This window comes from Tachyglossus aculeatus, chromosome 13 (assembly GCF_015852505.1).
Source record: "Tachyglossus aculeatus isolate mTacAcu1 chromosome 13, mTacAcu1.pri, whole genome shotgun sequence".
NCBI classification, from domain to species: Eukaryota; Metazoa; Chordata; class Mammalia; order Monotremata; family Tachyglossidae; genus Tachyglossus; species Tachyglossus aculeatus.
In genome coordinates, this window is record NC_052078.1 from 3,386,939 (window position 1) to 3,411,913 (window position 24,975).

General features: G+C 49.0%; 1 protein-coding gene across 9 annotated transcripts in view; it reads right to left on the minus strand.

Annotated features, from left to right (window-relative positions):
• The window catches only part of MAP4 (microtubule associated protein 4), a 132,347-nt gene that overhangs the window by 53,173 nt on the left and 54,199 nt on the right, over positions 1–24,975 (minus strand). For all 9 annotated transcript variants that reach the window (XM_038755622.1, XM_038755619.1, XM_038755615.1 and 6 more), the window contains exons 4-7: positions 13,378–13,506; positions 8,514–8,633; positions 6,471–6,590; positions 4,057–5,178 (exon numbers count right to left, since the gene is read on the minus strand). In XM_038755622.1, coding sequence (XP_038611550.1) covers positions 4,057–5,178; positions 6,471–6,590; positions 8,514–8,633; positions 13,378–13,506 — 1,491 coding nt within the window. The remainder of the gene's footprint in view (positions 1–4,056; positions 5,179–6,470; positions 6,591–8,513; positions 8,634–13,377; positions 13,507–24,975) is intronic.

Consider the following 24,975-nt stretch of genomic DNA (forward strand, 5'->3'; position numbering starts at 1 on the left):
CGACGAGGGGGGGTCCACTAAGTTGTGGGGTGTGGAAAGACCCCCGATCGGGAGAGGCCTGCCGAGATTAAGGGTGGGCCCCGGCCCTGTTTCCGCACCGACTTGTGACCTTGGACAAGATAGTGCGGTTCCTCGTCGGTAAGTTGAAACCTGCCTCCTCCCAGCCGGACAAGGACGTCCGCGCCGGCTAAATCGGTCCCGAGCTGGGGTTTTTTTTTTTCCCCCGCCTCCCTTCCCTGGGTCTCGGTTCGTCCATTCGTATTTACTGAGCGCTTACTGTGTGCGGAGCACTGGACTAAGCGCTTGGGAAGTGCTCAGTTGCCTCATCTGTAAAACGGGGACGAAGGCTGTGAGCCCCACGTGGGACAACCTAATCATCTTGTAAACTCCCCAGCGCTTAGGACAGTGCTTGGCACATAGTAAGCACTTAATGCCATTAATATATATATGTATATGCATATCTATATTCATTCAATCGTATTTATTGAGAGCTTACTGTGTGCAGAGCACTGGACGAAGCGCTTGGGAAGTACTCAGTTCCCTCATCTGTAAAACGGGGACGAAGGCTGTGAGTCCCACGTGGGACAACCTGATCATCTTGTAAACTCCCCAGCGCTTAGGACAGTGCTTTGCACGTAGTAAGCGCTTAATGCCATTAATATATATATGTATATGCATATATATATTCATTCATTCATTCAATCGTATTTATTGAGCACGTACTGTGTGCAGAGCACTGGACTAAGCGCTTGGGAAGTGCTCAGTTCCCTCATCTGTAAAACGGGGACGAAGGCTGTGAGCCCCACGTGGGACAACCTGATCATCTTGTAAACTCCCCAGCGCTTAGGACAGTGCTTTGCACATAGTAAGCGCTTAATGCCATTAATATATATACGTATATGCATATATATATTCATTCATTCATTCAATCGCATTTATTGAGCGCTTACTGTGTGCAGAGCACTGGACTAAGTGCTTGGGAAGTCCAAGTTGGCAACGTATAGAGACGGCCCCTACCCAACAGTGGGCTCACAGGCTAGAAGGGGGAGACAGAGAACAAAACAAAACATATTAACAGAATAAAATAAATAGAATCAATATGCACAAGTAAAATAAATAAATATGTGTATGTATATATATATATATATATATATACACAAGCCGGCAACGTCTAGAGACAGTCCCTACCCAACAGTGGGCTCACAGTCTAGAAGGGAGAGACAGAGAACAAAACAAAACATATTAGCAGAATAAAATAAATAGAATAAATATGTACAAGTAAAATATATACATATATATATATACATACACACACATATATATATATATATACACATACACACACACACACATATATATATATATATATATATATATATATATATATATATATACATACATACACACAAGCCGGCAACATCTAGAGACAGTCCCTACCCAACAGTGGGCTCACAGTCTAGAAGGACTCTCAACAAAGCCTCCTTCGCATCTGGCTACACTCAGGGGAGTTGACCCCACAGTCTCGTCCCACGTTTCTAATAAATAAGAATAAACTAAAGAATAAAGAATAAAGCACTGTTCTAAGCACTGGGGGGGATACAAGGTGATCAGGTTGCCCCACGGGGGGGGGGGGGGGGGGTGTCACAGTCTTAATCCTCATTTGACAGATGAGGGAACTGAGGCGCAAAGACGTGAAGTGACTTGCCTAAGACACAGCAGACACATGGCAGAGCCGGGACTCGAACCCGTGACCTCTGACTCCAAAGCCCGGGCTCTTTCCACTCAGAGCTGCTGCTTTCTCTCCCCGGAATGGCCTCGGGTAAGCCTCCCCGCTGCCGACCATTTCCTACTGGGAACCGCTCCCCCGTCCCCGGAGAGAATAAAACCATTTATACCACTTCCAGAACAAAAAACCCTCACGTGAGGCCCCACATTCACTCGTCATCCTCTCTCCTCTGCTCCCAACCCTCTCTGGACTTGCAGAGCCCAGGACAACGAAGCACTCTGTTGAGTGCTTACTATGGGCCAAGCACTGTACTAAGCGCTCACGAGATACAAGATCATATATATGTTTGTACATATTTATTACTCTATTTATTTATTTGACTTGCACATATCTATTCTATTTATTTTATTTTGTTAGTATGGTTGGTTTTGTTCTCTGTCTCCCCCTTTTTAGACTGTGAGCCCACTGTTGGGTCGGGACTGTCTCTAGATGTTGCCAATTTGTACTTCCCAAGCGCTTAGTACAGTGCTCTGCACACAGTAGGCGCTCAATAAATACGATTGATGATGACGATCGGGTCCCACACGGGGCTCACGGTTGAAACGGGACCGAGAATGGGGCACGCCAGGCGGTGAACGTGGCTTCTTAGAATGATAACGATGACAATAATGATACTCACGATGATAATCGTGATAATAAAAAGAGTAACAGAGACAGCTGATAAGCGCTTACTGTGTGTCAAGCACTGTACTGAGCGCTGGGGTAGGCCTTCCCTGGGTCTAAAAGTCTAAATAGGAGGGAGAACGGGGACTGAATTGGACATCCACTTCTACGAGCACCCGTTCCCCTCTAGACTGCCAACTTGTCTCTCGGCTGTAAGCTGGCCGTGGGTGGGGGAAAGCGCCTGTTAATCGTTACATCGTACTCTCCCAAGCGTCTAGTACAGTGTTCTGCACTCAGTAAGTGCTCAATAAATACGACTGACTGACTATCGCTGACATGAGAATGACGTGGGGCCAGAGAAGCAGCGTGGCTCGGTGGAAAAGAGCCCGGGCTTTGGAGTCAGAGGTTCAAATCCCAGTTCTGCCACTTGTCAGCTGGGTGACTTTGGGCAAGTCACTTCAATCAATCAATCAATCGTATTTATTGAGCGCTTACTGGGTGCAGAGCACTGTACTAAGCGCTTGGGAAGTACAAGTTGGCAACATATAGAGACTCACAATCTAAAGTCTCACACTTCTCTGGGCCTCAGTCCCCTCATCTGGAAAATGGGGATGAAGACTGTGAGCCCCCGCGTGGGACCACCTGATCACCTTGGAACCTCCCCAGCGCTTAGAACAGTGCTTTGCACATAGTAAGCGCTTAATAAATGGCATCATTATTATTATTTTCTGACCCGTCTTCTTTCTGTCTGGCCCGCTCCGCTCCCTGGCCCTTCTCCTCCCCGATCTCACGCCCGGACTCCAAAAATCGAGGCATTGGCCATGGAGACTCTGAGCGCGCCCCTCTTTTTTTTTTTGGTGGTATCTGTTAAGCGCTTACTGTGTGTCAAACCCTGTTCTAAGCGCTGCGGTAGATACCGGTTAATTAAGGACACAGTCCTTGTCCCACGTGGGGCTTGCCACCTAAGTAGGAGGGAGAAGAGGGATTCATTTAATCCCCATTTTACAGTTGAGGTAACTGAGGCCCGGAGAAGTGAAGGGACTTGCCCACCATCAATCGTATTTATTGAGCGCTTATTATGTGCAGAGCACTGTACTAAGCCCACAGTCACACGGCGAGGGGTGGAGCTGGGATTAGAACGCAGGTCCTCCGACACCAGGCCTGGGCTCTCTCCATTAATAATAATAATAATGATGGCGTTTATTAAGCGCTTACTACGTGCAATGCACTGTTCTAAGCACTGGGGAGGTTACCAGGTGATCAGATTGTCCCACGGGGGGCTCACAGTCTTCATCCCCATTTTACTGATGAGGCAACTGAGGCACGGAGGAGTTACACAGCTGGCAATTGGCGGAGCCGGGATTTGATGACAATAATAATACTCACGATGATAATCGTGATAATAAAAAGAGTAATAGAGACATTTGATAAGCACCTGACCTCATCATCATCATCAATCGTATTTATTGAGCGCTTACTATGTGCAGAGCACTGTACTAAGCGCTTGGGAAGTACAAATTGGCAACATATAGAGACAGTCCCTACCCAACAGTGGGCTCGCAGTCTGAAACTGGACCTCTGACTCCAAAACCCAGGCTCTTTCCACTGAGTCGCGCCGCTTCTCTGGACCGAGAAGAAAGGTGGTGGGCATCCCAACGCCCCCCTACCTGATGTCGCCGTGAACAAAGAGGCGCCCGTGACCTCGGCAGTGCGAGGGGATCCCGGCCGGAGCCCCTCGAGCTCCGCCTCCTGGGCCGATGCCACGTCCTCAGCTGGTGAGGGCCCCACGTCCTCTCCCGGCGTGCCCGCCTTCTTGGCCGGAGGGGTGTCTATGGCCGGCGACCCTTCCGTCTCTCCGGCGGGTGCGGGGGCCGCCTCCTTCTCGGGGGTGGGCGGCGCCTTTGCTTCCTTGACCGGAAGCGCCAACTCCAGAGGCTTGGATGGGGGCGAGGGGGTCCCCTCGGTCGGTGCCAGCTCCGGCTCCTTCGCCGGCTCGGCTTCCTTCTCGGGGCCGGGCATTCCCTCCGCGTCCTCGGGTGGTGTCAACTGCCACGGAGAGGCCGGTTCCTCGGGGGTGATGGCTCCCCCTTCTTGCTTGACCGTGGGGGTCTCCTTGGTGGGGGTCCGCGCCTCGGGTGGCACGGCTTCCTTCTCGGGGGTGGGCGTCACGCCCGCTTCCTCGACCGTGGGGGTCCCCTTGGTTGGGGTCCGCTTCTCGGGCGGCACGGCTTCCTTCTCGGGGGTGGGCGTCACGCCCGCTTCCTCAACCGTGGGGGTCCCCTTGGTTGGGGTCCGCTCCTCAGGCGGCACGGCTTCCTTCTCGGGGGTGGGCATCACGCCCGCTTCCTCGACCGGCACGGCGGCCTTCTCGGGGGTGGGCGTCACTTCCGTCTCCTTGGGCAGCTCCTCCTCCTCCTCGGGGGTGGACGCCCCCTTCTCCTGCTTGACCGGAGGGGTCTCCTCAGTCGGGGTCATCACCAGCTCCTTGCCCGGGACTAATTCCTTCTCAGGGGTGGGCGTCCACTCTACTTCCCGGGCAGCGGGCGCCCCCGTGGATGGCGTCGGGCCCAGCTCCAGAAGAAACGACTCTTCCTCCTCGGGAGTGAGGGTCTCCTCTACTTCCCCGGCGAGGGGGGTCTCCTCTCTCGGCGTCGATTCCGTGCCGCGGGCCGGTCGGGTCGCGGCCTCCTCGGCTGGGGCTACGGCGACGTCCTTGGCTGGCGACCGGGCCTCGCTTGTTGGCCACTCCGCCTCTTCGGCCGCTTTCCCGGCAGCCTCCTTGGCCGCGGCTGGAGGGGAATAAATTCAGAAATCAGGACCGACGTTGCTCATTCATTCGCCCCATCGTATTTATTGAGCGCCTACCGTGTGCAGAGCACTGGACTACGCCCTTGGAAGAGGATGCTATGCCGATAATAATAATAATAATACTGGTGGCATTTATTAAGCGCTTACTGTTCTAAGCGCTGAGGAGGTTACAAGATGATCAGATTGTCCCACAGAGGGGCTCACAGTCTTCATCCCCATTTTCCAGATGAGGGAACTGAGGCCCAGAGAAGTGAAGTGACTTGCCCAAAGTCACACAGCTGACAAGTGGCGGAGCCGGGATTTGAACCCATGCCCTCTGACTCCAAAGCCCGGGCTCTTTCCACTGGGCCATGCTGCTTCCCGCTTAATATAGCGCCCTGTGCCCAGTAAATAAACGCCACTGATTGTGTGGGCAGGGATTACTAAGAACAGTGGAAAAGCCACGGAGAAGCAGCGTGGCTCAGTGGAAAGAGCCCGGGCTTTGGAGTCAGAGGTCATGGGTTCAAATCCCGACTCTGCCAATTGTCAGCTGTGTGAGTTTGGGCGAGTCACTTCACTTCTCTCTGCCTTTGTTACCTCATCTGTAAAATGGGGAGGAAGACTGTGAGCCCCCCGTGGCCGATCAACTTGTAAAATCCCCAGCGCTTAGAACAGTGCTTGGCACACAGTAAGCGCTTAATAAATGCCATCATTATTATTATTATTATTATTAACTGGTATATTGTTAAATCGCACTCTCCCAGGTGTTTAGTACAGTGCTCTGCACACGGAAAGTGCTCAAAAAATGCCATTGACTGTGTGGGCAGGGGATATGTCTACCAGTTCTATTATACTGTGCTCTCCCAAGCGTTTAGCACGGTGTTCTGCACACACTAAGTGCTCAATAAATGCCACTCACCGTGTGGGCAGAGAATGTGTCAACCAATTCTGTTATACTGTACTCTCCCGAGCGTTTAGCACGGCGTTCTGCACACAGTGAGTGCTCAATAAATGCCACCCATTGTGTGGGCAGAGAATGCGTCAACCAATTCTGTTATACCGTACTCTCCCGAGCGTTTAGCACGGTGTTCTGCAGACAGTAAGTGCTCAATAAATGCCACTGATTATACGGGCAGGGAATGTGTCTGCTATACTGTACTCTCCGAAGCGTTTAGTACACACGGTGAGTGCTCAGTAAACGCCGTTGATTGACTGACGGCCTTAATGACTACTAAAAGGCAAACATTGAGGGGTCTGGGGCAGGTGCACGGGGGCGTCCGGTCCGGTCCCTCACCTGCCGGGAGCTGCGGAGGGCGAGCGGGAGATTCCAGGAAGTCGAAGGGTGATAGTTCCGCGGTAGGGAATTCATGCGCCGGTCTCGGATCCGCGGCGAACGAGGCGGACGGGTGCACGTCTGAAACCAAACACACACACACACGCGTCGTTTGAAAACAGCCCTGACGCCATTTCAAACCGAAGGCCCAAAGAAAGCGCTGTTCTAAACACCGCGGAGGTGACCAAGAGGGGCTGCCTTGCCTCAAACTACTATAATCATAATAATGGTATTTATTATTATTATCATTATTATTAACAATAATCATAATGGTGTTTGTGAAGCGTTTACTACGTGCCAACCACTGTTCTAAGCACCGGGGTAAATACAGGTTTCCAAAAGGGGCTGCCTCGCCTTAGGCTACTATAATCATAATAATGGCATTTATTATCATTATTATTAACAATAATCATAATGGTGTTTGTGAAGCGTTTACTACGTGCCAATCACTGTTCTAAGCACTGGGGTAAATACAGGTTTCCAAAAGGGGCTGCCTTGCCTCCGGCTACTATAATCATAATAATGGCATTTATTATTATCATCATTATTATTAACAATAATCATAATGGTGTTTGTGAAGCGTTTACTACGTGCCAACCACTGTTCTAAGCACTGAGGTAAATACAGGTTTCCAAAAGGGGCTGCCTTGCCTCCGGCTACTATAATTATAATAATGGCATTTATTATCATCATTATTATTAACAATAATCATAATAGTGTTTGTAAAGCACTTACTACGTGCCAATCACTGTTCTAAGCACCGGGGTAAATACAGGTTTCCAAAAGGGGCTGCCTCGCCTTAGGCTACTATAATCATAATAATGGCATTTATTATCATTATTATTAACAATAATCATAATGGTGTTTGTGAAGCATTTACTACGTGCCAACCACCGTTCTAAGCACTGGGGTAAATACAGGTTTCCAAAAGGGGCTGCCTTGCCTCCGGCTACTATAATCATAATAATGGCATTTATGATTATCATCATTATTATTAACAATAATCATAATGGTGTTTGTGAAGCGTTTACTGCATGCCAACCACTGTTCTAAGCACTGGGGTAAATACAGGTTTCCAAAAGGGGCCGCCTTGCCTCCGGCTACTATAATCATAATAATGGCATTTATTATCATCATTATTATTAACAATAATCATAATAGTGTTTGCAAAGCACTTACTATGTGCCAATCACTGTTCTAAGCACTGGGGTAAATACAGGTTTCCAAAAGGGGCTGCCTCGCCTTAGGCTACTATAATCATAATAATGGCATTTATTATCATTATTATTAACAATAATCATAATGGTGTTTGTGAAGCGTTTACTACGTGCCAATCACTGTTCTAAGCACTGGGGTAAATACAGGTTTCCAAAAGGGGCTGCCTTGCCTCAGGCTACTATAATCATAATAATGGCATTTATTATCATCATTATTATTAACAATAATCATAATGGCGTTTGTAAAGCGCTTGCTATGTGCCAATCACTGTTCTAAGCACTGGGGTAAATACAGGTTTCCAAAAGGGGCTGCCTTGCCTCAGGCTACTATAATCAGAATAGCGGCATTTATTATTATTACCATTATTATTAACAACAAAAATAATGGTGTTTGTAAAGCGTTTACTACGTGCCAATCACTGTTCTAAGCACCGGGGTAAATACAGGTTTCCAAAAGGGGCTACCTCGCCTCAGGCATTTATTATTATTATTATTAGCAATATTAATAATGGTATTTGTTAAGCGCTTACTATGTGCCAAGCGCTGGGAGAGATACAGGTGAATCAGATGGGACACGGTCCCCGTCCCCCGTGGGGCTCCCAGTCTTAATCCCCATTTTATAAATGAGGGAAACTGAGGCACAAAGAAATGAAGTGGCCTGCCCGAGGTCACAGGGTAGACAAGGGAGGGGATGAGCTTCGCCCACCCCGTCTGGCAAGGCAGACACAAACCGCCGCGCGCCCCGCCGGGCCCCCACAGGGAAGACCCCGAAGAAAATCCGAGAGACCTGAACCCCGAAAATCGGGCAGGTCGTCCGAGTGTTCGGTGAAGATAAGGCTGTGGGCGGCCCCAGGCCACGGGAACAGCGGATCAGGCAGGGCGTTGTCTTGGAGCATCTTCAAGGAGTCTGGAGGAAGAGGAGGAGGAGGAGAAAAGAAGGCACAAGGTTTATTCTGGGTGGAAAAAGCTTGGCGGACAGCTGGGGACCTCGACGACAATCGATGGCATCGATCGAGTCGGCACCCCGAACCCTCCGCTCCTCCTCACCGTTAGGCCTCGTTCTTGCCCGTCCCGCCATCGGCCCCCGGCCCACGTCCTCCCCCGGGCCTGGAATGCCCCCAATCCCTCTGCCCACCCGCCAAGCTAGCTCTCTTCCTCCCTTCAAGGCCCTACTGAGAGCTCACCTCCTCCAGGAGGCCTTCCCAGACTGAGCCCCTTCTTTCCTCTCCCCCTCGTCCCCCTCTCCATCCCCCTCATCTTACCTCCTTCCCTTCCCCACAGCACCTGTATATATGGATATATGCTTGTACATATTTATTACTTTATTTATTTATTTATTTATTTTACTTGTACATATCTATTTTATTTATTTTATTTTGTTAGTATGTTTGGTTTTGTTCTCTGTGTCCCCCTTTTAGACTGTGAGCCCACTGTTGGGTAGGGACTGTCTCTATATGTTGCCAACTTGTACTTCCCAAGCGCTTAGTCCAGTGCTCTGCACACAGTAAGCGCTCAATAAATACAACTGTTTGATATGTATATATGTTTGTACATATTTGTTACTCTATTTATTTATTTTACTTGTACATATCTATTCTATTTATTTGATTTTGTTAGTATGTTTGGTTTTGTTCTCTGTCTCCCCCTTTTAGACTGTGAGCCCACTGTTGGGTAGGGACTGTCTCTATATGTTGCCAACTTGGACTTCCCAAGCGCTTAGTCCAGTGCTCTGCACACAGTAAGCGCTCAATAAATACGATTGATTGATTGATTACTGTGTGCAGTGCACTGTAACGATGATGATGATGATGATGATGGGATTTGTTAAGCGCTTTACTATGTGCCAGGCGCTGCTCTAAGCACAGCGTGGCTCAGTGGAAAGAGCCCGGGCTTTGGAGTCAGAGGTCACGGGTTCAAATCCCGGCTCTGCCCTCTGTCAGCTGGGTGACTTTGGGCAAGGCACTTCACTTCTCTGGGCCTCAGTGACCTCATCTGGAAAATGGGGAGGAAGACTGGGAGCCCCCCGGGGGACAACCTGATCAGCTTGTCACCTCCCCAGCGCTTAGAACAGTGCTTTGCACATAGTAAGCGCTTCATAAATGCCATCATTATTATTATTATACACGGTAGAAGGGTTGTCCCACATTGTCCCACGTGGGGCTCACGGTCTTAATCCCCATTTTACAGACGAGGGAACCGAGGCCCAGAGAAGTGAAGTGACTTCCCCAAAGTCACACAACAGACAAGTGGCAGAGCAGGGATTAGAACCCGTGACCTTCTGACTTCAAGGCCGAGGCTATAGCCACTAGGCCACGCCGCTTCTCGGCGTGCACTATGCACTGGGGAGCGTAAAACATAACAGACACATTCCCTGCCCACGACGGGCTTACAGTCTAGAGCATAGTACAGTGCTCTGCACACAGTAAGCGCTCAATAAATACGATTGATTGATTGATAGAGCGCTTCTTGATGTATGTAGGAGTACTGTACTATGCTTGGCAGCAACGTGGCCTAGTGGCTAGAAGCCGGGCTTGGGAGTCAATCAATCAATCAATCAATCGTATTTATTGAGCACTTACTGGGTGCAGAGCACTGTACTAAGCGCTTGGGAAGTCCAAGTTGGCAACATCTAGAGACAGTCCCTACCCAACAGTGGGCTCACAGTCTAGAAGGGGGAGACAGAGAACAAAACCAAACATATTAACAAAATAAAATAAATAGATTAGATATGCATAAGTAAAATACATATAGAAGTATGTATACATATATAATACATATATAAAATATAAGTAAAATACATATTTTACTTATATGTATATATAATATATATAATATGTATATATTGTATATGTATATGTATATGTATAATATGTATATTATATGTATATGTATAATATGTATATATACATGTAATATGTATATATATATAATATGTATATATAATACATATATAAAATATAAGTAAAATACATATTTTACTTATATGTAAGTCAAAGTAAAGTCAAAGTAAAGTAGAGTCAAAGGGTCTGGGTTCTAATCCAGGGAGAGGGAGAGAGAGGGAGAGAGAGGGAGAGAGAGGGAGAGAGAGGGAGAGAGGGAGAGAGGGAGAGAGGGGGAGAGAGAGAGAGAGAGAGAGAGAGAGAGAGAGAGAGAGAGAGAGAGAGAGAGAGAGAGAGAGAGAGAGAGAGAGAGAGAGAGAGAGAGAGATAAAAAGGTAATGCCAGGGAAGAGGGAAGACAGAGAAGGCTGGCTCTAAAGCATTACTGCCACAGAGAAGCAGTGTGGCTCAGTGGAAAGAGCCCAGGCTTGGGGGCCAGAGGTCAAGGGATCAAATCCCAGCTCCGCCAATTGGCAGCTGTGTGACTTTGGGCAAGTCACTTAACTTCTCTGTGTCTCAGTTACCTCATCTGTAAAATGAGGCTGAAGACCGCGAGCCCCCGGTGGGACAACCTGATCACCGTGTAGCCTCCCCAGCGCTTAGAGCAGTGCTTTGCACATAGTAAGCCCTTAATAAATGCTATCATTATTATTATTATCTCATCTGCCCAGCTCCACTGTGGTCCGCTGGGCGGTAAGGAGCTTAAAGATTTGGTCTGACCCACTTTCTTCCAGCTCCCCGAGCGCAGCGATGCCGCTCGGAGACGGCGCCTTTACCTGAATTTTTGTCCAATGCAAAACAAGGCCGGGTACCCGCGGAGCGGGCGGCCAGCCCAGGCACTCCCTGACAGGTCAATCGATCGATGGCTTTTATTGAGCACTGACTGTGTGCACAGCCCTGTACTAAGCATACAGAGAGCACAAGGGACCTGAAGCAGCGTGGCTCAGTGGAAAGAGCCCGGGCTTTGGAGTCAGAGGTCATGGGTTCAAATCCCGGCTCCGCCTATTGCCAGCTGGGTGACTTTGGGCCAGTCACTTCACTTCTCTGGGCCTGAGTTCCCTCATCTGGAAAATGGGGATGAAGACCGTGAGCCCCACCGTGGGACAACCGATCACCTTGTAACCTCCCCATAGTAAGCGCTTAATAAATGCCATAATTATTATTATTATTATTATTCTGATCTCAGTTCTGCCCGGGCCTCCCGAGTGACAATGGGCAAGTCATTTCTCTGTACCTCGCTTACCTCATCTTTAAAATGGGGATTCAATCCTTGTTCTCCCTTCTACTTAGTCTGTGAGCCCCACGTGGGACCTGATGATCTTGTACCTATCCAGCACTTAGCACAGTGATTTGCACATAGTCGGTGCTTAAATCCCACCATTCATATTCAACCCATCCTCAGCCCCACAGCACTCATATACCCATCCGTAATTTATTTATTCATTTGATGCAGTATGGCCTCGGAGAAAGAGCCCGGGCCTAGGAATCAGAGGACCTGCGTTCTAACCTGTATATATGTTTGTACATATTTATTACTCTATTTATGTATTTTACTTGTACATGTCTATTCTATTTCTTTTACTTGGTTTATATGTTTTGTTGTCTGTCTCCCCCTTCTAGACTGTGAGCCCGCTGTTGGGTAGGGACCGTCTCTATATGTTGCCAACTTGTACTTCCCAAGCGCTTAGTACAGTGCTCTGCACACGGTAAGCGCTCAATAAATACGATTGATGATGATGATGATGATATGTTGCAAACTTGTACTGTGTGCTCTGCACACAGTAAGCGCTCAATAAATAGGACTGAATGACTAATGAATGAATCCTGGCTCTTTCACTTAATAAATAATAATGGTATTTCTTAAGCGTTTACTATGTCCCTTCTGCATCGCCTTGGACTTGCTCCTTTATTCATTCTCCTCTCACATCCCCATACCACTTATGTCCATATCTGCCATTTATTTATTTACGTTAATGTCTGTTTCCCCCCAGACTACAAGCTTGTTGTGGGCAGGGAATGTGTCTGTTCTATTGGACTCTCCCAAACACTCAGTATAGAGCTCGGCACACAGTAAGCGCTCAATAAATACGACCGACTGTGACGTCTCTCCCGGTGGGGGCCGATCGGCTGGCGCTGAGGTTGGTGCCGGGGCCCTTTCCCCTCTGCTGATAATAATAATTAAAATAACTGTGGCTACTATGTGCCAGCCATTGTACAAAGCTGGCACGGTCACTGGCTGGCACTGTACTGAGCGCTGGGGTGGACACTTGCTTGGGAGAAGCAGCGCGGCTCAGTGGAAAGAGCGCGGGCTTTGGGGTCGGAGGTCACGGGTTCGAATCCCGGCTCCGCCACATGCCTGCTGTGTGACCTTGGGCAAGTCACTTAACTTCTCTGAGCCTCAGTCACCTCATCTGTAAAATGGGGATTAAGACCGTGAGCCCCAACGTGGGACAACTTGATCACCTTGTATCCCCCCCCAGCGCTTAGAACAGGCTCTGCACATAGTAAGCGCTTAATAAATGCCATTATTATTATTATTATTATTATTACCAGCAAATCGGATTGGACACACGTGGGGCTCCCTCCTTTTCCAGATGAGGGAACTGAGGCCCACAGAAGTGAGGCACCTTTCCCAAGGTCACAGAGCAGACGAGCGGCGGAGGCGGGATTAGAACCCACGACCTTCTGAAGCCCGGGCCCGTGCTCTTATCCACTACGTCGTGCTGCTTCTCCTAAAGTCGAAGCCCCCCGACGTCCGCGGTCCCCCACATACCCATATCCGGGGGGTTCGTCACCAGCTGGGGCTGGAAGCAGAAGTCTCTGTCGTCTTCGGGCCAGCTCTGCCTGTTGTCCAGAAAGTCCCCGCGAGATGCCACCTCGTCCGGAAAGTCGGCGGGAAAGGCTGCGGGGGAAAAATTGTCCCGACTGAACGGCGCCGCCCGGGAAGGTCTCGCCAGCTGCGGCCCGACAGATGGAGGAGCTGGAAGTGGGAGGCCGGGGTCCACGGGGGGGACCCTCCGAATGCCAACCTTGACTGGGAACGCCGCGGGAGACGGGGAGGAGACCGGCTCTGGCACGCGGATTCGCCCTCGGTCACAAGGCAGACAAGTGGGAATCAGAACCCGTGACCTTCTGATTCCCAGGCCCGGCCTCCATCCGCTACGCCGTGCTGCTTCCCATCCATCCCAGGCTCTCCGGAATAATAATCATAATGCTGGCATTTAGTAAGCGCTTACTATGTGCAAAGCACTGTTCTAAGCGCTGGGGAGGTTACAGGGAATAGCGAAGAGACCCAGGGGGGTTGGCAGAGGCCCGGGCCGGTCGGAAAGAGGCGAAAAGGGAACTGAGCGAAGGGTCAGAGCCGCTAGTTGAAGCAGCTGGTTTGGAGCAGTTTCTTAGGAGAGAGAAAAGGGCCCACAATGTCAATCAATCAATCAATCGTACTTATTGAGCGCTTACTGTGTGCAGAGCACTGGATTAAGCGCTTGGGAAGTATAAATTGGCAACATATAGAGACAGTCCCTACCCAACAGCGGGCTCACAGTCTGAAAAGGGGAGACGGAGAACAAAACCAAACATACTCACAAAATAAAATAAATAGAATAGATATGTACAAGTAAAATAAATAAATAGAGTAATGAATATGTACAAACATATATACATGTATACATATAACATCCAACCCATTACTTCTTCCATAACGCCTGCTCTCCCGCGGCGCTTTGGGTGGGGACTAACCGGCAAAACTAGGTTGCGTTCTTCTCAGAAACACGTATCCATCTGGCACCACATGCTGTTGTGTTAGAAGAAACTGTCTTGCCCACGTGCCCCACGATTTAACAAAGCCCAGGCTCAACGAAGATGCAATCAATTGTACGCGTTGAGCGCTCATTGTGTGCAGGACACTGTACTAAGGACTTGGGAGCGTCCAATACAACAGAGCTGGTAGTTATTCATTCATTCATTCATTCTAGGTTGCATTCTTCTCAGAAACACGTATCCATCTGGCACCGCATGCTGTTGTGTTAGAAGAAACTGTCTTGCCCACGTGCCCGACGACTTAAAGCCCAGGCTCAACGAAGATGCAATCAATTGTACGCGTTGAGCGCTCACTGTGTGCAGGACACTGTACTAAGGACTTGGGAGCGTCCAATACAACAGAGCTGGCAGTCATTCATTCATTCATTCATTTTAGGTTGCGTTCTTCTCAGAAACACATACCCATCTGGCACCGCATACTGTTGTGTTAGAAGAAACTGTCTTGCCCACGTGCCCGACGATTTAACAAAGCCCAGGCTCAACGAAGATGCAATCAGTTGTACGCGTTGAGCGCTCATTGTGTGCAGGACACTGTACTAAGGACTTGGGAGCGTCCAATACAACAGAGCTGGCAGTCATTCATTCATTCATTCATTTTAGGTTGCGTTCTTCTCAGAAACACATACCCATCTGGCACCGCATACTGTTGTGTTAGAAGAAACTGTCTTGCCCACGTGCCCTACGATTTAACAAAGCCCAGGCTCAACGAAGATGCAATCAGTTGTACGCGTTGAGCGCTCATTGTGTGCAGAACACTGTACTAAGGACTTGGGAGTGTCCAATACAACAGAGCTGGTAGTCATTCATTCATTCATTCATTCATTCTAGGCTGCGTTCTTCTCAGAAACACGTATCCAACTGGCACCGCGTGCTGTTGTGTTAGAAGAAACTGTCTTGCCCACGTGCCCGACGACTTAAAGCCCAGGCTCAACGAAGATGCAATCAATTGTACGCGTTGAGCGCTCACTGTGTGCAGGACACTGTACTAAGGACTTGGGAGCGTCCAATACAACAGAGCTGGCAGTCATTCATTCATTCATTCTAGGTTGCGTTCTTCTCAGAAACACGCATCCATCTGGCACCGCGTGCTGTTGTGTTAGAAGAAACTGTCTTGCCCACGTGCCCGACGATTTAACAAAGCCCAGGCTCAACGAAGATGCAATCAATTGTACGCGTTGAGCGCTCATTGTGTGCAGGACACTGTACTAAGGACTTGGGAGCGTCCAACACAACAGAGCTGGTAGTCATTCATTCATCATCATCAATCGTATTTATTGAGTGCTTACTATGTGCAGAGCACTGGACTAAGCGCTTGGGAAGTCCAAATTGGCAACATATAGAGACAGTCCCTACCCAACAGTGGGCTCACAGTCTAAAAGCACTTAGTGTGTGCTAAGCACTTGGGAGAGGACAAGAGAACAATAAACAGACCCATTCCCTGCCCACAACGAGCTTCCAGTCGCCTTTCTGCGCAGAAGCCTTCCCCAAACCTTCAACCCCCAAGTCAATTCCTTTAGGTAAAAGATGCGGCCGACCTGCCCGCGCTGCCGAAGCCGGCGAGGGGGTTGTGCTGCAAATAGCCCGCTTCTTCCCCCCGCATCACACCCGGGTCCGTTTGACCCGGGGATTAGAGACTGCGTCTCATACAGTTTTCCCGTCCGCGGCGGCTGACCTATATTCCGGCTCCTAGAAGCCCCCGGGAAAAGCCCGTAGATTTCCACGCAGGAGCCGCAACTGTCGGGAAGAAGATTTCCCACATTCATTCATTCATTCAGTCGTATTTATTGAGCGCTTACTGTGTGCAGTGCACTGTACTAAGCGCTTGGGAAGTCCAAGTTGGCAACATATTGAGCCGGTCCCTACCCAACAGCGGGCTCACAGTCTAGAAGGGGGAGACAGACAACAAAGCAAAACATATTAACAAAATAAAATAAATAGAATAAATATGTACGAATAAGATAGAGTAATAACTACGTACAAACATATATACAGGTGGTGTGGGGAGGGGAAGGTGGTAAGGCGGGGGTGGGGAGGGGCAGGAGGGGAATTTGTTATTAAGCGCTTACTATGTGCAAAGCACTGTTCTAAGCGCTGGAAAAAACACGAGAGCAGTTTCCCCTCGGCCACCCTCCCTCCCCGACGCCCTTGATGCCTCCTGTCAATCGATCAATCAATCGTATTTATTGAGCGCTAACTGTGTTCAGAGCACTGTACTAAGCGCTTGGGAAGTCCAAGTTGGCAACATATAGAGCCAGTCCCTACCCAACAGTGGGCTCACAGTCTAGAAGGGGGAGACAGAGAACAAAACCAAACATATTAACACAATGAAATAAATGGAACAGATATGTACAAGTAAAATAAGATATGTACAAGTAAAATAAGTAACACCCCGGAGCCTCGTTGTGGGCAGGGAATGTGCCCGTTCGATCGTTCGATTGTCTTCTCCCAGGCGCTTGGTACGGTGCTCTGCACGCAGTAAGCGCTGATAAATAATAATAATGATGATAATGATGGCATTTATTAAGCACTTACTATGTGCAAAGCACTGTTCTAAGCACTGGGGAGGTTACAAGGCGATCAGGTTGTCCCACGGGGGGCTCACAGTCTTAACCCCCATTTTACAGATGAGGGAACTGAGGCACAGAGAAGTGAAGGGACTTGCCCAAGGTCACCCAGCTGACAATTGGCGGAGCCGGGATTTGAACCCATGACCTCTGACTCCAAAGCCCTTGCTCTTTCCACTGAGCCACACTGCTGATAAATACAATTGACTGGCTGACTGGGGCCTTCTCACAGAGCTAAGTAGCTTCAAGGGAACAAAAAAACCCTCAGGGCCCAGACGGTAATAATAATAATAACGATGGCATTTGTTAAGCGCTTACTATGTGCAAAGCACTGTTCTAAGCGCTGGGGAGGTTCCAAGGTGATCAGGTTGTCCCACGTGGGGCTCACAGTCTTCACCCCTATTTTACAGATGAGGGAACTGAGGCACAGAGAAGTGAAGTGACTTGCCCAAAGTCACACAGCTGACACGCGGCAGAGCAGGTAGAGCCAGGGCCTGGGTTCGAATCCCGCCTCTGCCACTTGTCTGCTGGGTGTCTCGGGCAAGTCGCTTCACTTGTCTGGGCCTCGAGTCCCTCATCTGGAAAATGGGGATTGAGACCGTGAGCCCCACGGGGGGCAGGGATCAACCCCGGTGCTTAGCATAGGGCCCGGCTGGTAATAAGCGCTTAATACATACCATGAGAAAAAAAAAGAGGTGTCACGGGGAGGCAAGCAATCGACGGAACTTATTGAGTGCTTCCTGTGTGCAGAGCACTGGACTAAGCGCTTAGGAGAGGACAATGCAATAGAATTAGCAGGCACATCCCCTGCCTGTGACAAGCTCACGGCCTAGAAGGGGAGATGGTCATGAATATGAATCAATAAGTAATTAATTTCTGGTACACCTGAAACCCTGCAGATGCTGACTGCTCTGGGGGAGTGGGGGGACTTTTGGGGTGTCACCCAAGTGAAAACCAACACGGCTCCGGGGTCCTCGGCCGTCCCTCGCGGGGCTGAAGGTTCGGAGGAAGCACGATCTGAAGCTCCGGGGCCTGCCTCTCCCCCTCCTAGACTGTGAGCCCGCTGTTGGGTAGGGGCCGTCTCTAGATGTTGCCAACTTGGACTTCCCAAGCGCTTAGTACAGTGCTCTGCACACAGTAAGTGCTCAATAAATACTATTGAATGAATGAATGAACGCCTCTCCCCCTTCTAGACTGTGAGCCCGCTGTTGGGTAGGGACCGTCTCTATATGTTGCCAAGTTGGACTTCCCAAGCGCTTAGTACAGTGCTCTGCACACAGTTAGTGCTCAATAAATACGATTGAATGAATGCATGAACACCTCTCCCCCTTCTAGACTGTGAGCCCACTGTTGGGTAGGGACTATCTCTATATGTTGCCAACCTGGACTTCCCAAGCACTTAGTACAGTGCTCCGCACACAGTAAGCGCTCAATAAATACGATTGAATGAACGCCTCTCCCCCTTCTAGACTGTGAGCCCGCTGTTGGGTAGGGACCGTCTCTAGATGTTGCCAAGCGCTTAGTCCAGTGCTCTGCACACAGTAAGCGCTCAACAAATGACTGAATGAATGAATGAATGCCTCTTCCCCTTCTAGACTGTGAGCCCACTGTTGGGTAGGGACCGTCGCTATATGTTGCCAACTTGGACTTCCCAAGCGCTTAGTCCAGTGCTCTGCACACAGTAAATGCTCAATAAATACGACTGAATGAATGAATGAATGAATGAATGGATGTCAGGCTGAATGCAAGCGTATTCCTTTCGGGAGAGATTTTGGCCGACCAGAGTAGTTGGAAAGACAGCCATCTGCCTTCCGGTCCGGCCTGCCTCTCCTCAGACCATCCACATCTTGAAGGGCGACCTTACGGAAGCGACTGAACTTTCCGGTTTGGGCCGCCGGCAGTCCGCAGGAACCAACAGTTTGAAAGTGGGCGACTTGGGAATGTTTCTTAGCTGATAAGTTTTCCTCAGGAAGGAGAGAGAGATGGGAGGGAGGGAGGGGGGGATGGAGAAGCAGCGTGGCTCAGTGGAAAAGAGCCCGGGCTTTGGAGCCCCTTCCCTCCTCTCCCCGTCGTCCCCCTCTCCATCCCCCCATCTTACCTCCTTCCCTTCCCCACAGCACCTGTATATATGGATATATGGTTGTACATATTTATTACTCTATTTATTTATTTATTTTGCTTGTACATTTCTATCCTATTTATTTTATTTTGTTGGTATGTTTGGTTCTGTTCTCTGTCTCCCCCTTTTAGACTGTGAGCCCACTGTTGGGTAGGGACTGTCTCTATGTGTTGCCAATTTGTACTTCCCAAGCGCTTAGTACAGTGCTCTGCACATAGTAAGCGCTCAATAAATACGATTGATTGATTGATTGATTTGGAGTCAGAGGTCGTTGGTTCAAATCCCGGCTCCAATTATCATCAATCGCATTTATTGAGCGCGTACTGTGTGCAGAGCACTGTGCTATCAGCTGTGTGACTTTGGGCGAGTCACTTCACTGGGCCTCAGTGATCTTAGTGCTTAGTACAGTGCTCTGATCACAGTAAGCGCTCAATAAATACGATTGATGATGATGATGACCTCATCTGTAAAATGAGGATTAAGACTGTGAGCCCCCCCGTGGGACAACCTGATCACCTTGCAACCTCCCCAGCGCTGCTTTGCACACAGTAAGCGCTTAATAAATGTCATGATTATTATTATTATAGAGGGACCCAAGGAGAGAGGAAGAGATGGAGATGGAGGGGGAGAAGGAAGAGGAGAGGAAAGGAGAGGGAGAGAGAAGGGGTGTGTTTGTGTGTCCGCGTGTGTGTGTGGGAGCAGGCATCACTTGAATCTATGTGGACCTACATATGCACATATACACAAACACACCCACCCATTTTTTGCCGGTTTCCTCTAAGCAGTCAGCTGCCCCCCTCCAAAATGAGTACAGCTTATAAACCCTAAATCTGGAAATAAATCTCTGAGAAGCATCACGTGGCTGAATCCCGACGGAAAGAGCGCCGACAGGGCACCGTTCGGAGAGGGAAAGGGCCCGGCCCCCGGCTCCCGGCAACTTAACAAGCCAGTGGGAGAGACCGGCGGGCCCCAAATGGCTCGGGTGGAAGAGGATCAGAACAAAAGCAAATCATCGGAAGGAAATAAATGGCAAACGGACCGATATTCCCCGGGGACTGAGAGGGTGGTGAGACTACGGCGTGGTGGGAGGGGTGCCGGGTGGGGGGGGGAGAAGAAGAGACAGGCAAGGCAACTCGGCAGAAAATATCTTTTGGAGAGCTTTAAAGTCGGGGGAGGATTGGAAGATTTGAGAGGAAAGAGTTCCATGCAGGGACAAAAGTGTGAACAATAAATAGGCTAGAAATAGCATAATAATAATAATAATGTTGGTATTTGTTAAGCGCTTACTATATGCAAAGCACTGTTCTAAGCGCTGGGGCACGACCTGGTGGAAAGAACACGGGCTTTGGGAGTCAGAAGATCTGGGTCCTACTCTGGGCTCTGCCCCTCGTCTGCCGTCTGACCCGGGGCAAGTCACTTCCCTCCTCTGGGCCTCAGCTTGCTCATCTGGAAAATGGGGATTAAGACTGGGAGCCCCATTCATTCATTCAATCGTATTTACTGAGCGCTTACTGTGTGCAGAGCACTGGACTAAGCGCTTGGGAAGTCCAAGTTGGCAACATATAGCGACGGTCCCTACCCAACAGCGGGCTCACAGTCTGCTTCTAGAGAAGCAGCGTGGCTCAGTGGAAAGAGCACGGGCTCTGGAGTCAGAGGTCATGGGTTCAAATTCCCGCTCCACCACTTGTCAGATGTGTGACTTTGGGCAAGTCACCTAACTTCTCTGGGCCTCAGTTACCTCATCTGTAAAATGGGGGTGAAGACCGTGAGCCTCCCGTGGGACAACCTGATCACCTTGTAACCTCCCCAATGCTTAGAACAGTGCTTTGCACATAGTAAGCGCTTAATAAATGCCATTACTATTATTATTAGCCCCATGTGGGACGGTGTCCAACCTGATTAGCTTGCATCTACCCCGACGCTTAGTCCAGTGCCTGGCACATAGTACACAGAAATACCATTTAAAAACTAAGCGCTTCCTTTGTACAGGGCACTGTACTAAGCGCTCAACAGACACCTGCAACCCCATCTTGAGCTCCTCCGTTCTCCACTAGCCCATGCCGCTCGCTTTGGTAATCTGGATTGATCGAATTAATCCCCCTTTTAGACTGTGAGCCTCCCCCTTTTAGACTGTGAGCCCCATGTTGGGCAGGGACTGTCTCTATATGTCGCCAATTTGTACTTCCCAAGCGCTTAGTCCAGTGCTCTGCACATAGTAAGCGCTCAATAAATACGATTGATGATGATGATGAATGACCCTGCTTTCAAGGCACTCTTGTGTCTCCCTCTGCAAAAAGGAGGGTCTTTCCCCAACCTCTCTCCTCCTTAGACTGGGAGCCCCAAGTGGGACCTGATGATCTTAGCTCGCTCCCAGCGCTTAGTACAGTGTTTGGCACATAATAAACGCCTAACAAATACCTAATATGGTTTGTTTTGCTGTCTCTCTCCCCCTTCTAGACTGTGAGCCCGCCGCTGGGTAGGGACCGTCTCTAGATGTTGCCAACTTGGACTTCCCAAGCGCGCTTAGTCCAGTGCTCTGCACACAGTAAGCGCTCAATAAATACAATTGAATGAATGAAATAAGGGAGTGGATGAAATTTAACTCTAGGTTGGGGGGCGGGGGGGTGTCCTCCATTTCCTGTTCCTAGATGCAAAGCCAGAGAATTGCAGTTATGAGTTCCCCTCTAGACTGCAAGCTCATTAAGGGCAGGGACCACGTCGCCTCGTTCTGTTGTACTGTGCTCTCCCGAGCGCTTAGTACAGTGCTCTTGCAAATAGTAAGCACTCAAATACCATCATCATCATCATCAATCATATTTATTGAGCGCTTACTATGCGCAGAGCACTGTACTAAGCGCTTGGGAAGTACAAATTGGCAACATATAGAGACAGTCCCTACCCAACAGTGGGCTCACAGTCTAAAAGTGCGACTAATGAGTGCGTAGGTTTACAGAGTGGCTTTTTCCGAGAGAACGAAACACACACACACGACATTGTTCATTCCCATTAAACTAATGGGATATCAAACGGCGCCGAGACCAGTGGCATTAAAAGCAATATGCATCAAGATCCTAGTAATTAGCTTTTTCCCCCCGGCACCGAACGCACGGGGTTAGTGCCTAATAGAAATGCGGTTAATTAGCGTCGTTCATTTTGGAACGCGCATTCGTTCCCGTTAAGGGGAAAATGTAAAAATGGAGTCTTCATTCCTCGCTCCGGGCTCCGGAAGGAGGAATGCGCCGAGCTCCTCTCCGCGCGGATTCTATTTTCGGAGTCGATTCTCTCCTTTTGGGCAGGTTCGTGTGTGTTCAGGGAGGGACTGATGTTTGCTCGGCGCTTGGGTTGGAAGTCGAATCTCTTCCTATAATTACGCACAATCAGAACGTAACTCAAGCAAGCAGCCACCAGTCAACAGTCGGGTTTTCATGAATGCTCCCCAGATTGCTCCCTTTTATACTTTAAAAAAAAAAATAAAAGAAAATAAGCCAGCAGATTGTTTCACAGGCGCGGAGGGATTTTAAACCCCTTTCCAACTCGCGAGAGAAATTGCTCCAGTTTCTCCAAAATCCCTGCCGTCTACAGAAAGCTGTTAGATTTCCCTCCCAGTTTGAGAGCGGAGGAGCAGCCTAGACTAGTGGAAAGAGCCCGAGGCCCTGGGTTCTAATCCCGGCTCCGTCACTTGTCTGCTGGGTGACCTTGGGTGAGTCGCTTCACTTCCCTGTTCCTTCATCTGGAAAACGGGAAGTCAATCCTTGCTCTTCCTCCTCACACTCTGAACCCCATGTGGGACAGAGATTATATCCTACTTCATTATCCCAGCGCTTAGAACAGCGCTTAACCCACCGTAAGTGCTTAAAAAATACCACACTTACTCATCCAAACACCCACCAGAAATAACCACCGATATAAATTAAGCTGTTTGACCGATGGTTATTTTGAACCGCTGAGGATCTCACAGGGCCAGTTATTTTCTCACGGGAACGACTGAGTTCATTCATTCCTTCGATCGTATTTATTGAGCGCTTACCGTGTGCGGAGCACTGCACTGAGCGCTTGGGAAGCCCAAGTTGGCAACGTATAGAGACGGTCCCTACCCAACAGCAGGCTCACAGTCAAGAAGAGATGCGGAATAAGCGGTGATAAGCAATTTTCAGAGGTTAAATTTGCCAGTCGGTAAAACTGAATAGATAGCTTACTAAGAAATATTCATTGATAATGATGATGGTGGGCAAACAGGAACACACTGTCCTCAGCTAGCAACTGTTAAAAACAGATATACACACACACAAACACATGGATAGATATATAGAAAGAGAACATTAATATCCGATAGCGAGCCTGACGAAACTATTAAAATTTTCTCCAGCAACTGTTAAAAACAGATAGATATACACACACCAACACACGGAGAAGCAGCGTGGCCCAGTGGAAAGAGCCCGGGCTTTGGAGTCACAGGTCGTGGGTTCAAATCCCGGCTCCGCCAATTGTCAGCTGGGTGACTTTGGGCAGGTCGCTTCACTTCTCTGGGCCTCAGTTCCCTCATCTGTAAAATGGGGATTAAGACTGTGAGCCCCACGTGGGACAACCTGATCACCTTGTAACCTTCCCAGTGCTCAGAACAGCGCCTGGCACATAGTAAGCGCTTAATAAATGCCATCATCATCATCATCATCATGTATAGATGTATAGAAAGAGAACATTAATATTTGATAGTGAGCCTGATGAAACTATTAAAATTTTCTCCTAACTTAACCAGTTTATACCGCAATCAGAAAGCTTTCCTCATCAACTGTGGGTGTGAGTCAAGGTTCAAACCTGGCTCCTTAATAATAATTTATTTATTCATTATAATAATTATAATAATAATTATAAGATTTGTTAAGCACTTACTATGTGCCAGGCATTGTACTAAGCACTGGGGTCCTCACGGGGAAGCCGTAAGGCCTAGAGGAAAGAGGCCAGGCCCTGGAGTCAGAAGGACCTGACTTCTAATCATCATCAATCGTATTTATTGAGCGCTTACTATGTGCAGAGCACTGTACTAAGCGCTTGGGAAGTACAAATTGGCAACATATAGAGACAGTCCCTACCCAACAGTGGGCTCACAGTCTAAAAGGGGGGGAGACAGAGAACAAAACCAAACATACTAACAAAATAAAATAAATCCCGGTTCTGCCTCTCGTCTGCTGGGTGACCTTGGGCAAGTCACTTCACTTCCCTGGGCCTCGGTTCCCTCATCGGTAAAATGGGGAGTTGAGACCGTGAGCCCCACGTGGGACAGGGATTGTATCCAACCCCATTTGCTTGCTTAGTACGGTGCCTGGCGCTTAGTAAGCCCTTAACAAATACCATAATTATTATTATTCCGGTAAGCGCTTAACAGATACCATAAAAAGGACGGGGTGGGTGGGACTGCCTGACAATCGGTTTGTTTCGATCTCTACTCATCCCTGAGATTTTAGGAAGTCCTAAAGGAAGTCTGCTCTGCTTAGCGGAAACCACAGTTTCCCCTCCTCTTGGCCTGGAAGAACGGGCTGGGGGATTGGCCGGCCGGACAGACGGCGGGAAAACCCGAATCCATCTCCCCTCCAGACTGGAAGCTCGTTGTGGGCCGGGAATGCGGCTGGTATATTGTCCTCTCCCAAGTGCTTAGTTCAGAGTTCCGCACACACTAAGCGCTCAGGAAACTGTGAGCCCACCCTTTTAGACTGTGAGCCCACTGCTGGGTAGGGACTGTCTCTATATGTTGCCAATTTGTACTTCCCAAGCGCTTAGTACAGTGCTCTGCACATAGTAAGCGCTCAATAAATACGATTGATGATGATGATGATGATGAAACCCCCCAGATTGACCGAACAGCCCCAATAAA